The sequence below is a fragment of the Ambystoma mexicanum genome, chromosome 4p (genome assembly GCF_040938575.1).
Source record: "Ambystoma mexicanum isolate Mex_15411 chromosome 4p, UKY_AmexF1_1, whole genome shotgun sequence".
Lineage (NCBI taxonomy): Eukaryota > Metazoa > Chordata > Amphibia > Caudata > Ambystomatidae > Ambystoma > Ambystoma mexicanum.
The window spans coordinates 604,099,547-604,115,148 of NC_090927.1; the positions used below are offsets into that span (position 1 = coordinate 604,099,547).

General features: G+C 45.7%; 1 protein-coding gene across 19 annotated transcripts in view; it reads right to left on the reverse strand.

Annotated features, from left to right (window-relative positions):
- DST (dystonin) overlaps nt 1-15,602 on the reverse strand; it is a 2,190,048-nt gene that overhangs the window by 179,716 nt on the left and 1,994,730 nt on the right. For all 19 annotated transcript variants that reach the window (XM_069606170.1, XM_069606155.1, XM_069606164.1 and 16 more), the window contains 3 exons: nt 12,935-13,138; nt 9,713-9,944; nt 9,097-9,323 (listed from right to left, as the gene is read on the reverse strand). In XM_069606170.1, the coding sequence (XP_069462271.1) occupies nt 9,097-9,323; nt 9,713-9,944; nt 12,935-13,138 (663 nt within the window). The remainder of the gene's footprint in view (nt 1-9,096; nt 9,324-9,712; nt 9,945-12,934; nt 13,139-15,602) is intronic.

Here is a 15,602-nt window from a genome sequence, read left to right on the forward strand (position 1 = left end):
TTGCCGGCGCCGTGGCAGGGTTCTTGAGGAGGGCGAGCCCCTCATCCCAGATGTCATCAAGAAGCGGTACGGCGAGGACCGTCTTCCTTTTAGCCTCGCGCCATTGGTAAAGGAACCCTTCTTTCTTCTTTTCTTCTGGGCAGAGCTGAAAAAGCTTGGATGCCCTGGAAATCATGGCATGAAAGGATCCAATCTCGTCGGGCGGGGACGCCCGAGCAGGGGGCGACGGGGGACACGTCCCGTTGTCGCCTCCGTCGTCATCTGTACCTGTTGTAGCCGTGTCCGTGCCTGTATCATCCCCGTGGGTAGTAGACCTGGGGGAAGGCAGAGCAGGCCGCAGAGGTGGGAGAGGTGGCGTAGGATGCATCCTCCTCCTCTTAGGCGGTGGACCCTCCGAAGGTCCTGGCTCCGGTTCCCCCGTCGGGTCTGGCTCAGGTACCTCAGTCGGGGGAAGGGGCAACCTTGTCCTTATCTCCGAGCATAAGGACTGAATGGCTGACAAAATGGCCGCCGAGGTGTCCTGCGGCGCCGGAAACAACGGGCGCGAGGGCTCTTGAGGAGCCTTGTCGGCGACACCGTCGCTCTCGTTGCCGCCCTCGTCGGGATCCCTCCCGATGGGCTGGGCCTCTTCCACGACTTCGATGAGTTCTTCTTCAGAGGTCGTGTCCGTATCCACGATGGCTACCAGCCCCTCCCCCACCTTTTCCAACGAGGACTTTGTGAGGGTCTTCTCAATGGGCCTGAAAGACGACTCCCTCCGCGGTGGCAGGGAGACTCTGGGTCCTGAGGGCGCCTCCACTGGTGTAGCCTCCACAGGCTGAGCCAGGGCCATGGCGACATCCTCAATCGAGGTCTTAGCAGGGTGAATTAAGGCCAACCCCACCTTCTGGATGCCTGGGGCCTTCACCTTGGGGGGAGGGTCCGAGCCTCGCTCCCCCTCTGCCGGAATCTTCGAGATCGACCGGGGCCTCTCCAGAAGCTTCGCCGGGTTCTCAGACTTCCTCTTACCTGAGCCAGAGCGTTGGCTCGTGGTTGATGGCGCCGGGGAGGATACACCCTGCCTGGCAGCCAAGGGCCCGACCGTTCGGTACTCCCGGTGCCCGCAGTGATTAGCCTTTTGTTGGGCCCCCGTCGCCGGGGCGCCCTCACAGGACTTAGAAGACCGCTCGGACTTCTTTCTCTTCTTCTCGCCTAACGGGCTCTTCCTTTCCAACCAGTTGGCGAGACGGAGGTGGTGATCCTTCATGGTCCGCTCCGACATGTTCCCACAAAACGCACAGTCCTTCTCTGTGTGCGTCTTGTCCTCATGGAGACAGTAGAGGCATAACGAATGCTCGTCCTCCTTGAAAACATTCTGAAGCTGGCATCCAGGGCAGGTCCTGAACAGCTTCCCGGGCATCGAGCTTCCTTTCTCCTGGGCCATATCCGGGGTAGGCCTCGGAACTTCTGGAATCCTCCAAAAGCGTAACTCGACGAAATCTTCACCCTTGAGGGGCGTAGAAAACTCCGAAACGGATCCCCGTTGATCGGATGTAGAAACGGTGGAGCTTTAGGCTCTATTTAACCGAAAAATTAGAAAAATCTCCTGCAAAAGCGCGAAAACGCTGCAAAAGCTCGAGAGCTACAGCACGAGGACTCCCAACACTTGAACGTGCGGTAAAAATCTGAGGATGGCTGCCGGAGGCGAGGCTTAGGGAAAGGGCAGTCATTGGCTGGGGGCAGTATGACCCAGAGACCAGTGATTGGTTACTACTAAGAAAGACAGATCAGAAACGAAACTGATAACTGATTTTTTCTATACCGAGGATTCCCGTCCTGACGACGGGGAATATTCATGAGCATGTGAATCCATGCCAGACCCCATGCTGGAGAAGTAAAGTGCTCCCAATACCACAACACTAGGGGTAGCCCACGGGGTGCAGTGGGGGTGGGAGGTATGAATCACAGACCAGACATCCACTGATCATAGTCAGGCAATGGAGAGATAGGGTTAGAACTTTATGTCCATGCAAACTCATAGCAGAGTGGGGGTAGGAATAGCTATGCAAACTCACCCCCTTACTCAAGTCGAGGGTGGTACGTGGGATGTGGGTGCAGAGGTCACTTTTGGCATCTGGATTGGGTTTAGCTAGTCTGGGGTTCCGGATTATTGCAAGACTGTTCTGAAGACTGGACAGATGGACACCATTGGCACGACAGGATGAAGACCTCCACAGAACGGGCGACCTCAGGAGACCTCCAGGACACAATGGAGATGAGTTGCAACAGGAGTCACCAAAGTCAGGGGGCAACAGGCGATCCTTGTGTTGCCAACAAAGGAGCAGGCCCTGCACAGCTTCTCTTTGGTCGGGAAGGCGGAAACTGCAGGAGCAGGCATCTTGTTACACAAGTTGAAGATCCATGAAGTTTGATGGATGAACTCAGAAGAGGAGAGAGCTGGTCAGTCCATCGGAAGTGGTACAGGGGCACTTCCGAAGGTTGAGCTGGAGCGGATCCTCGAGCAGGGGTCATAACAGCTTGTTCCCACTATGTATGGGGTCGAAGCACTGATGAGGGCCTTCTGGAGGTCAGGAGAGAGGAGCAGGGGTTCAACAGGAATTGGCTGGAGGGAATGCTGGTCGGCTGCAACAGTCTTCCTAGGGTCTTCACTGGGCTGAACTTTTAAGTAGGGGTCTTGTCTCTACGGTGATCTCTCAAATTGCTGTATGAGTCCTCCTTTTATCTAGGATTTGGACTTTAGTCACCCCCAGGTCTATCAACAGTATGGCCCTGCACCATTCAAACTACCAGGGGTTATCCAATCATAGACAGCTTCTGTCCAACATATCTGCCCAGCTACAGACACACTCTGGCTCTTATGTTGACTGGGTCCAGACAGACCCAGCTCCCACATCCAGCTACACACAAACTGCCTCTTTGCCTGGGAAAGCAGGAAGCCTTGCTCCAGAAAAAGCTTTCCATATATGGCATTTTTAGACACGAGAGGGACGAAAGAAAGCCAAGGCGCAAAACGTCCAAAGGACAGGCGAAAATCCTGTGGCCTGGCCATTTTAGAGTATACGGTACTCTGAATAGCAGTATGAAGTAAAATGCAAAAGTACATGAGTTTAAAGTCAAAAACATGGCTGAAAAATAATCACTACCACCTGCCTATCCTGGACACATTGCACTTGTAACCACAAAGCTGCAAAATAATATGTTATAAGGATACAAAGTACCCTAACCACACTTCACTTTAAGGTGATGTGTGCAGCTTTAAAAATACAAGAATTCCACTAAGGGAGACAGTGTTGCATTACTGATATTCGTATGGACCGCGAAATTGAACAAAAATCAAGGGAAGTAAAGATGGGGAGTTTACGTACAGGAAGCAGACAATAGCAAAAATGTAGGGTGTCCCATAGAAGTCTATAGGTGGAAGGAACCAGAAAGAACATCTTTGCTAGCACTATTATTCCTAGGGATAGGGTGCCACTGGTGCTTGCTTTTCTTCTTATGGGATCTAGAAACCTGCTTGCGTCTCAAGCCTGTATGGTCCTCTAGCCTGTTCCATCTCTGATTCCCTGTGCAGTAGTGTAAGTTTGACAACTCTGTCCTGCTTTGCTAATTCGTTGCCTGATTGTCTTTCTCTGACTATTTGAACCTTTGGGCTCGCAAACTCAGGTTCTGCTTCTTCTGTTTGTTTCTCATACATCCGGGCCCTTTTACCTTGGAAATCTCAGGTGGGCTCTATCTCTTCTTCCTTCTGGTTTTGTGCTACTTTTTGGACCTATTGGATTGGCCTATTGGATTGGCCAAGTGCAGTAATTTTGAATCTCCTTTGCTGGCCGCAACAACTCTCCCTTTGTAGGTCATCTTCCTTGCGCGCCCCATACTACCTTCAAATTGAGGGGGTTTCTGCCTCCTTTTATACAGATGCTGATAGATTAACCATTAATAAAGGCTGTTTCATGGGTTTGCTTCCCTCCTGGCTTCCTTGGTTGTGATGGGCCTTTGCACTATGCTTCCACCCCTACGGCATGTGAGTGCACTTTAATCCTCCTTATTTCCAGGTGTGGTGTGCTTTATACTCCTTTGGAATGGCCACAGTGCACCCCAACCACGTAAGGGTCAGACAAGAGATTCCTAGCTGTTTCCTAAGCCATTACTCCTGAAAGTTCATGGGGAATTGGCGATCTAATCTATGAATGCTCAGGGTCTCTAACCTGATGCTGGATTCTCTCCCCTGGTATTTAGGAGCCACATTTCTCTATGGGCCAAGTGATGATTTTCTTCTGACTAGGCCTCCTTCTGAACCCCTTAAGGTTACAAACATGTGGCCTTGTCATCCAACATACACAAGGCAACATAACGGGACACTACCTTTTCAGCATTCATAGCAAGCCTCGCCTGAAGTGAAACTCTCAACATCCTCCATTCTTGTACCAGGTCAGCAGCTGCTTTCCCTAATCCCAGACACAGGGACCCAGTCCCTCAGTCCTCTACAAGGGTATCTATCACAAGGAATAATAGAGTTCAATAGGGCAGGACTATTTTACACTCCTACAATTAAACATGAATCTGTGTCAAGATTAAATAATGGTGATTTATTATCTTGTTTTCTGTAGCTCACATTTTATTCTATAGAGGACAGCACCATTACAAGAGGAGCTTCAACTTCACAATGATTCTTTTAGCCAAGTCCTCCTTTTAGCCAAGCTCTCATTTTGTCTCTCTTGGTAATATTGTTATAAGTTTGAACTCGGAGGAGTCCCAGATAGTGCAGAACAAGCAAATGGCAAAACATAACGAGCAATAATAGGCTAAAGGTAAGCCTGTTTGATATTGCTGTATAGTACCCTAGTAATGAATATACCGTATTTTATCAGCCCATTAAAACTTAGGCTGCTTGCCAAGGGACAATCTGAGGCCATGGCTGTGGTTAAGCCACTCCTCGATTGTGTACTGTCTGCGCTGGGCAGAAACTGAGCTAATGAACTGGGCATGCTTACACCTGCCAGTCATAATCGCTTAGGTATGTTTGGAGAAAATAAAAAAGTTATCTGGGTCATGTGAACAGCTACCTGAGGAAAATATTCATTAGCTCAAGAGTAAATAAGTACCAGTCTGGAGGGAACTAAGGACCTTCAAGTAGAGGCATGTCAGGCAAAGCTGAGGACCTTTGAGCCCTACAATGCGGTGGGTGAACTGGTCCTGGGGATGGGGGTGTCAGCTGGCCATTACTAAGTGGTGCCTGATAAAGCTCACGCAACGGTTGAGACGAACACTGCAAGGGCTGCTGGGTGGGAGGGTTGGAAAGAGAGGGCATTTTGTGTTTGACACCTAAAGGCACTGCAACACCTGACAGAGGAGGTGGGTGCCCCTTTGCTATTCACTGTTTGTTTGTTTGTTTATTTGGTAATGCGCACCAAACCCTTAGGTAGCTGACGCGCAGCGGTTACAATGATACTTAAAGCTTAGTTACAACATGCATATGGTTACAGAGGATGCTTGACATTTAGTTACAGCAAAACTTGGATTACAAGGATGCTTGATGCTAGCTTATAGAGGCCAGGTAGGTACATGAAAATATACATAGGTGTATAGCATACAGTTGGGAGAGTCTGCATATGGTCAGGGTAACATTGATTGGTGAAGTCATACATAGGTTTATAGCATGCAGTTGGGGGTGTTTACATACAACCAAGATTACATTGGCAGGTAAGAGGAGGGGTGGCGGTGTCCGCTTATAATTTCACATGTCAGGACCTGTCGCCGGTTTAGGGTGTGCTATATCTAGAGGTCATTGGTATGCAACCAGTTCAACAGGTTCCGTCTAAAGCTGGAATATGGTTGTTCCCTTCTGATGGTGGTTGGGAGGGCATTCCAGGTTGGCTGCTTTGACAGGGAAGCTAGTTCCTCTCGCTTTGGATAGTCTAACTCTAGGGACTTCAAGGCAGAGGTGGGAAGTTGCCCTAGTGCGATGCATTGGGATTTTTCTGGTGAATCTGGCAGATAGATAGGGGGGAGCGGCATTGTTGAGGCATTTAAAGGTAAGGGATGCCATTTTAAGGAAAATCCTGTCACTAATTTTTAACCCTGCAGGTCTCTTCTGGAATTGAAAATATGCTCTCTGCGTGGTATGTTTAGAGCAGCTCTCAAAGCGTTGTTCTGAAGGATTTGAATTTTATTGATAGTATTTTTGTTGGTGCCAGCATACAAAGCGTTGCAATAGTCTAATTTAGACATTATTAGTACATTGGCAAGAGTGATACAACTAGCTTTTGATAGAAACGGTCTGCAGGCCCTAATTAATTTACAGGTGTAAGCTGTGGTAGAGGCCATTGAGCTGACTTGTTTTTTAGTGAAAGATTGAGTCTAAGTAAAAACTTAGTGTTTTTACTTGAGTGACTACTTTAATTATGTTACCATCGATAGTGAACGCATGGTACTCTGGGCTAAGTTTTTTTAAGTTGGAGTCAGAGCCCAGGATCAGAATCTCAGTTTTGTCGTCATTCAGGAAGAGTCCGTGAGAGGCCATCCATGACTGAATGAGGAGGTATATCCTATTTACCAGAGCTGTATCTTCAACAAAGTTGCCCGACAGGGGAATGAGAATCTGAGTCTCGTCAGCATAATTCGTGTATGTGACACCCAGTCGGTCACGTTTGTCGAAGAAAGGTTTAGTAAAGATGTTATACATTGTAGGTGAGACGCATGAACCTTGTGGGACGCCACAGGTAATATGGATTGGGTCTGCTGAAGCTGACGGGGAGAAGACTCTCATTGTGCGGTTGGCTAGGAAGGATTGAACCCAGGCTATGGCATCACTTCAGAAGTGTGCAGCAGTGGCTAGTTGTTTGCATAACACTGCTTGATCCACCAGGTCAAAGGCTGCAGACAGGTCAAGGAGGAGTAGCATAGCTGTTTTACCATTGTCCTTCAACTCGTCAGTTTGTGTCTTTAGATCAATTAACGCTGTTTCAGTTCTGTGTTGCAGTCTGAAGCCCGATTGGCGTGAGCCTAGGAGGTGGTTGGTCTCCAAGTATGTTTGTATTTGGAGGTAGTCTACTCTATCGATACTTTTTGGGAGAAAGGGGACAGTTGTGATGGGCCCATAGTTAGTCGGGAGGGATGGGTCTCGCGTCTGTTTTTTAAGAAGTGGTAGTACCCATGATTCTTTGAGGTTGGTTGGTACTGTACTGGTGTTGAAGGAAACATTAATGAGCTTGGAGATGAAAGGTGGCAAGTCTCTAGCTGTGTCCTTGATTATTTGTGCTGGGCAGCTGTCACCCTTACAGTTGGATGGTTTCAGAGAAAGTATGACCTTTTCCGTTTCCAATATGGAGATGTTAGTGAAGCTAAAATGAGTATTAGTAATAGGTGCTGTGGTAGGGAGGCTTTTTTGACAGCTATTTTGGTCTGCAGCATGGCTATTTTGTTAGCTTGGGCATGTTGGCACCAGTGCACCATTGTTTATTTTTCGGTACTTTGTCTGTGGGGGGATATGGGTTTTCCATTTCCCTGAGGATAGTAAAGAGCTCCTTGGTATTGGAGTTAGCTTTGGAGATTCTGTCATTGTAGGTGTTTCTTTTGGTAAGGATTATTTCTTTTTTATACTTATTTGCAAAGTTGGTTAGGATGGTTTTGTTCTCATCTGTGGGGGAGTGTCGCCAGATGCCTTGAAGGTTCCTCTTATGGAGTCTTAGTTCTTTAAGCTGAGGGGTGAACCATGAATTGAGATGGGATTTTTGTTTCCTTTTGCAGAGTTTGGTTGGAGCAAGTATGTCAAGAGCCTTGGTCATAGTATCATTAAAAGGTAGCTACTAGTATATTTTGGTCGGTTTTATTCGCTATGGATGAGACAGTAGGTAGAAGGAGAGGGGGTAGTTTCTCTGTGGTAATTTCTTTTTTGCTCCTGGTCGGGAGTGGTGGTACCATTTCATTATTTTTCTGTTTTTGGGGCTCTATGGCGGTTAAGAAATTGATTAAATAGTGGTCAGTCCAAGGTTGAGGAGTTATTTTAGTAATGGTAATGGTACAGTTTAGATTGGCGATCCAGTCTAAAGTTCACCCTTTTATGTGCGTTGGGGTGAGGACTTTTTGGGTCATACCATGTTCAGACAGGATGGTATCGATGGACTGGGCATGTTTGTCCTTGGGGTCATTATAGCCCAGGTTGAAGTCTCCCAGCAGTAGGATCTGTTTTGTCGTCATTCAGGCAGAGTCCGTGAGAGGCCATCCATGACTGAACGAGGAGGTATATCCTATTTACCAGAGCTGTATCTTCAACAAAGTTGCCCGACAGGGGAATGAGAATCTGAGTATCATCAGCATAATTTGTGTATGTGACCCCCAGTCGGTCAAGTTTGTCGAAGAGAGGCTTAGTAAAGCACTGGTTTGAAGTGCTGCACAGTCTCCACATAGAAGGGGGTGTTCTTTGAAAACTTAAAGAGTGTGGCTGTTGAGAATGTTTTTAGTCCAATCCATCTGAAATATACAATAAATAAACCCCAGGTGGGATGTTGACCGAACACACACTTTTAAATGGCATCGATTTAATGGGATGAGTAAGTGCTTCCTCTAAAAGTTACACCATTGATGAAAGAGGACTGCACCAAAGAATTCTTGTTATCAATCTTTCCACTACTTTCCTTACAGTCACATCTGTGTACATTGAGTTTGCACTTACTAGCAAGTTAACTGAAATTTACAATACGTGCCATTTAGCAAAAAACCCATGTGACAAAGAAGAAAGGCCACTAAAGGCCTATGTGGGGTATGTACTATAGAAAAATAAGCCAAAAAACATGTATCTATCTCTGGGTATTTGGATATGATTTTTGGTTTAATACTTAACACATATGAGCAGGATAACCTGCCAAAAACCATAAAGGCAGCAACCAATATAGACAGTAAGGATGGCGTTAAGTATTGTCCCATACATTGTCACTGGAATTTCATGCAGGAGCGTCTTAAAGGGCGTTAGATTTAATTGTTTTTAGATATGATCTGCCACTGTTGACTCTACAGTCAGATGAACACATTTGTATTCAAACATACATTTGTGAAGGTATTCACTTCTCTTTGGAAATGTGCAAGCAAGCTCTTACTTACCTCTGCAGCTTCCTGTTGTTGCTTGACTACAGAGGGGTCCACTCCAGGTTCTTCCAGATCACGGATGAAGTCTTGTGTATCCTTAGTGGTGACGACCAGAGCAATGTGATCACACCAGAACTTCTCAGCCAGCTCCATCACATCGAGGAGCTTTGCCTCCCTCTCCTCTGTCAAGGCCTGGATATCTTCCCAGATGAAGACCATTTGGTCGAGCTTATCCTGGACAGCTAGATGGCAAAAACAGGCTCCATGAGTACAAAACTAACCCACCCGTACAGAAACTGCCATTTGTACATAAATATGAAACTCCCCAAAGGTTTAACCTCTGGCTCAAAAACTGTGTTTCCATCTTATCCACTCCATTTAAATGATATTTCTAAAGCTGGCTATCACTGCATGAAATGAATTATGAGCTGAAAAAAATGACCATAGAAATGAATTGCTTTTGGCTACATGCTTGTATACATGATGTCACTTAATTGTATAACCTCATGACCTCTTGTAGCATACCAAAGTTAAAATGTACTTTTGGGACAAAAAGAAAACAGCGTACAATGTCTATAAATGCTCCATCCCACCCAAAGCAGAAGAGTGTCCGCCAGACTCAATAGATTACCTTTAGCTGAAATATCCTTATCAGCACCCTCAGAGCGAGCGATCATTTCCTCTCCACGCTGCTTCAGTGTTTCGTACCCCGGCTGAAGTTTCTCCAGCTCGACGGACACGTTCTTATTATCACTGAGCTGCTCTCGGATTTTCTCGACCTCGGCTGAAATGGAAGGTGGCTGTCTCAGACGATCTGCTATGCGGTCCAGGCTCTCCAGCATGGGGTCAATCTTGTCATGGAACTGTGAGACAGGAGAATGCTTACATACATGGATCAGATCAACAGGACATTCACAAGTTGAACACAAAACTGCTTAAAGGCCACTCTCGCCTCCTCCTTATTTATGCACAAGGGTTTTCAATGTTGCTTTTTTAACTCTGCCTGTTCTTTAAGGAGAAACTGTTCTTATGAGGGGTTCTCTCTATTCTGTCATTCTTTAACTACCTGAAAAGGAGAAGCTGGTTTTCACTATCTCATTGATTGGAATGTGGGGTGTGCAGGCGTATCCAATATCTCCACAGTGGAGGATAGCTCAGGGCAATGTGTTTATCTTGGAAGCGAGACAATGCAGAGCAAGATAAGTTTGAATACTAGCCTTGCGCTTAGAGACTTGTCTCTGGTATTAAGTACGTTGTAACAGATTAACTTATTAATTATGCCACATATTTGGGGCAGGCATCTGTTATACTTGCTCATGTCACAAACACCTTGGGCTTGATTCACAGAGCGTTTTGCAGTAGGGTTTTGCCATTATAAAATGCTTCTGTGAATTAGGCCCTATGTCTCCACCAAGGACTCTAGCTTTCATTTGAAGAGCCTCCACACAGTGAAGGGAGTCAATATAGTACTGTGTCTGTAGTTACACCTTCAACCTGTTTTATTACCCACATTAAGGATCTTACTGGTCTATGTGCATGCTAGGGGGTTCTCTGGCAAGGGCCCATTCTGGTTGGTTCATTAAACTTCCACCACGTTTTTCAATCTGTATTCTGTGACTGAGCTAAGAATATTTAGATCATTAGAAACCAGCTCTATGTGAAAATCTTGCTGTGAATAATCCCGCGGCTGGAAAGCCACCTTTAAAAATGCACTTTTGAACAATTCTGTACGCGGGGGATACCCCCCATGATCCCCTTACCTTTAAATATTACCCAAACCCACCCCCCACTTATATATGCATTTTAAAGTGCATTTTAAAGTGCCGCTTTTTCGGCCACAGGATTATTCTGGTGACGTTATCACTGGATTCATAGAAACCTAGTTGCATGCCTTGCAGAAACTGATTAGCATTATTGTATGAGGGGCTATGTAAATCAAAAATTGTTCAAGTGTATGAATATAACCCAAATGTTTTTTTTTTAAGAACTGGTAAACCCTAGGCAGAGGAACCATGTTCCCTGCTCTGTGAAACACATTGAATACCCCCATTCCATTGGTTCTGCCATAATCTGATTTCTTATGTGGGTAACCTTGACGTCCCATGCCTCTGGGGCAACATATTTCATTCTCATTTGTAATTTAACACCGCCCTCCAAGTGCCGTTAGGCCATAACTCAATCTTTAACTCTTGTGCAGAGCTTTCCAATGAGAGTGCCAGATATCCATACCTAGCACATTGTCACATTGCCATAATGCCCTCACCCCCCACACTCCCAACCACTTTTCTTTCACTGTCAACATTATTCTCATCACCTTCCTGCAACCACAGCATCCCCTTTAGACTAAAGGATGGTCCACTCAGCTTTGTGGGACACTCTGAGTAATCCAAACTCCACATTGTATCTGCCCAGTGTTTCATCCCATTAACCACCCCTGCATGTTTAAGCATTATCATAAAATCTAAGTTATGGAGTTGCCTCAATACTAGGAGAGGGGGCAGGCGGTTCGGGAATCTATTTTTGGCCTAACGTTGTGCACACTGCAGGAGAGAGTTTTGAGCCCTCATGAATACAAAGAGTTACACAGGGACTCTGGTCCCCACACTGATTGCATGACAAATGCTGTCTGTTGCCATGGCAGACAAAGCCCCAGCAAGGCCCACTGGCACAGCTGCTGGTCCAGTTAGAGTGAGGCTTGAGATGGCGCTAAGCCTTCAACAACGTACTTAGGAAGGTGAAATGGGTACATGGTGTTTCAAATCCCAGGCAGCCGTTCCACTAACCCAAAGGTTCCTGCCTCCATTCTTTGAACTTACAAACATCCCAAAAAGGGCTTATCTGAAGCACTGACAGTGGATGTTTGGTAAGCGACATGCTAGGAGAGTGGATGTTAATAGTGAGCATGGCTCATCTCTTTCAAGGAGTCCGCTCTGCTGTTGGCTGCACCAAATGCTTTTCTTTACTGGATTCACCCATTGATGTAGCTATACTGGGGCAGGATATAGCCAAAGAAGGCAGGAGCCCACTAATGATAGGCCTCTGTCCACACCACCACCATCGAACCAAATGTAGGCCTATGCCCAATGTCCACTCACGTATCAAAAGGCCACAGAAAGCCAACCCCTCACCCATTTAAAGCAGGCAGGCGTATCTCTTGTCTCTGGAGGATAGCTCAAGGGCACTCTGTTCGCCTTGGAAGCAAGATGACACGGAGCAACACAGGTTCGATCACCGGGTCCACGCTTAGAAACCTCTGGGTATTAAGCGTGTTATAAATAACCTATCATATCATATCTATCATATCTTGAACCAGGCTATCCCTGTGTTCAACTGGCTGTGAATGAAGCTTGAACTTCTGCTGCACTTGTTTTTTGGATGATTGCACTATTGCTGCCTGCGCTCTGCTTGTTGTGTGTGTTCAAGGAAAGTGGGAACTTCTTCAGCCCGCACTTAACCTATTCGATTTTAGATGGATGCGTACCCCGTAGATTTTCAATCCTTCCCTATGTCAAATGTGGGGTGCTTGCGTCTGAACCTCCTGTCATTGCCCCAGGGGCTTAGAGCATGCATGTCCAAGTATGTTTGGCAGGATGGTGTGGCTTATGGCAGCTGGGAGTAGGTGCTGTGTTTTATTGGTGTGGATCAGAAGATATTTATCTGTTGGTAGCTGTGAGAGCTGATGTTTAGTAGGGGTGATCAATTGACAACTCAATGCTTTCACTGCCCTTGAAAACGTTTTCATCCTTTTACACCTAGGCATATAGAAAACCCTAATTATAAAGGTTAAGTAGAATGTGTTCATTGTAATATGAAAGATCTAGCAACAGAGGTAGTGTGGCTCGTTATATGGTACCTGCGAAGACTGAGAGATGGCATCATCCAGTTCCACTGCCCGCTTCTTCACATCTTCCTTAATCTTACTGAACAAGATATCTGCTGCCACGTACTTTTCCTGGATGGAAAATCCTTCAGTAGGGCTCAGTTCCAATAACTGAGGCCCAGTTTTGTTCATCTTATCTATGTGAGGCTTGTGTTCCGCAATCAGCTCACGTAGTTGCTGTAAAAGAAATTAACAATAGGATTTAACCTAAAAAACACAGGTGTCTCCACATTAGACAGGTCAAATCTTGAGCAAATCAATTCAGCATTTTGGGCAGGTGATTAACACTCAGAAAATGGCATCATGGAATTTAGTACACAGATAATATGTCCCACTTCAAACAATAAGAACACCAATATACTAGAGAGACTAACCATTCTGATCATTGGGCTGTATTATATTGGATGAGGCACAAATCATTAACAAGCTATGGACTCAGGAGTAAAACGCTGAATCGGATGCAATGGTGGATGGCTTCTACCAACTTGGGAACAATGAGAAGGATAGAGACGCTCTAATTGTGCACAAAACAGAGGACCATGGCAACCTGTTCTCTTGGTAAACAAGCAAACAGGGCACTGCTTTTTTTTCTAAGGATCCAAAAGAAAACTATGTCCTACCTCAAAAACGATTCACCACCCTTCCCCGAACTCTGGCACACTGAATGCCTCAACATTGACACAATGCCGAAAGCAGAGTTGACTGACAGCTCGACTTGGAGAGCAGAGGGATGCTGCAGCTGTTATTTCTTTAGCAGGATCCGGCGCAGGGGAGGTTCTGGGTCGGGATGCAGACATATGCATTGATGGGGGCTGTTGTGGTCGAAGTTGAGTTCGACTAGAAGACAGTTAAGCAATCTATTGCGGGGGGGGTTGAAGGTCATGGGATGCAACTGGTGGTATGTGATGGTGGGTTTATGGATGGAAAGGAGGTATAGGGATGAAACCTGCATTGACAAAAAGGAATGGGGGATAGTGCGGCATGACGGTGTGGTGGAGAAAAACAGCGGTATGGGAAAGTTCATTTGGTGGAATGGAATCGGTGAGGGAGGCAGCCTAGAGGAGGTTTGGTGGGGAGTATTCGGCAGGTAGGATGCGGCAGGCCAGGAAATCTACATACAGGAGATCGATGGCAGCACATAGATCCATGTAAAAGGATGTGTGTGGTCAGGCATACAGAAAGGATGTGTGTGGTCAGGCATACAGAAATAAACACCTTACCTTAATATAAGTACATTGCATCAATCAATGCTCTTGCAAACTCGCGAAAGATCAGACATTAAATGGGCTCCGGATTTAAAACTATGTTTTCCCTGCTATGACTATTTGTTGCAGAATTTCCTAGCTGATTTCTAGATTTGGGACCCGTACTTGCCTTAGGAAGCATGTTTGTGTATCTTTCAGGGCTAGTTTGCTTTCTATCCTTGGATATTCTTAAGTGTACTTCCTCTAGCAGACAGGTGATTAGCGCCGAGATATGCAACAAATAATTCTTCCCAGGTCAAGTAAATGGTCTGTCTTGAGTCACCGAACACACTTTTGTTATATCCTATACAGTTGGTTGTCTCTGGTTTTTACAGTAACAATTCTTCTGAGTAACTTTCAAAGATTAGACATTTTAGAGACTACATAGAAATACTGCCGCTATTTTGTTAAGGTCACTGTTTGCGAGTCAAAGCCTTTTCGGAAATAATATTCTTCAACTTTCCGATCTACTCTATATGATGTAGCATGGGATGAAATCCCGAAATTCCTCGTCAAAGCAGAAACTAATGAGATCTTCTTTAAAGAAAAATTAAGTGACTTCGGAAATAAGATACTGCTATAAATGGGAAATCCCAAGATGCAACCTGGGTGAACACATGCTCATGAAATGAAGTAACCTAGAATGCCCGATCACAGTCCCCATTTATTGAAACTCACAGGATTAGGGGTTTCTAAAAGGAAATTCAGCTGAAGACAGCATGGTTTCAAATAACTAGAGCTAATTATGCTTAAAGGTCCATGAGAAATATCCCCTAACTGTGAAATGATGTCCCAAACCAACTTAAGAAAAACTGATTATTTGTTTTTTTCCACATTGTTTTTTGTATGCAGAATTGCTATCCCAAAGGGCTGCTTTTTGATTAGCTTAAACTCGTCTGACAGAATATCTTTTAAACTGTTTCCTTCATTTAGTCGGTTGACCATTACATTGTGAGTTCTAGTTTTTATCCTTTCAGACAATGCAATTGGCAAAATTATTTAATATATATTCTGCCTGAACATCTTGACAATGGAACATCTATCAGGTTTACAATGATCAGTTGCAAAAACAAATGGGGTGATGGCTGGAAGGTTTAGAATTAATCCCAACCTCTGGCATTGCTCTGGGCAACCCTCCAGACCATCATTCTTCACCCGCCAAACATTACAAAAGGGGAAAGACCACAGAGCACCTGGAGACTGCTCTTGGGTGGTTGCGGTGCATGGTATAACATAACATATGCAAATCAGGTTTGGTCCCACCCCTAAAGGGGCAATCCAGCCCGAACTGCTTGGTCACATAGCTTCTGCACAAGACCACAAGCATCCCCAACCATGTTTCAGCTTCATTGGGCCTCATCAGTGAGGAGTAGCTTGGGTGTCTAGGCCCAGCAGGT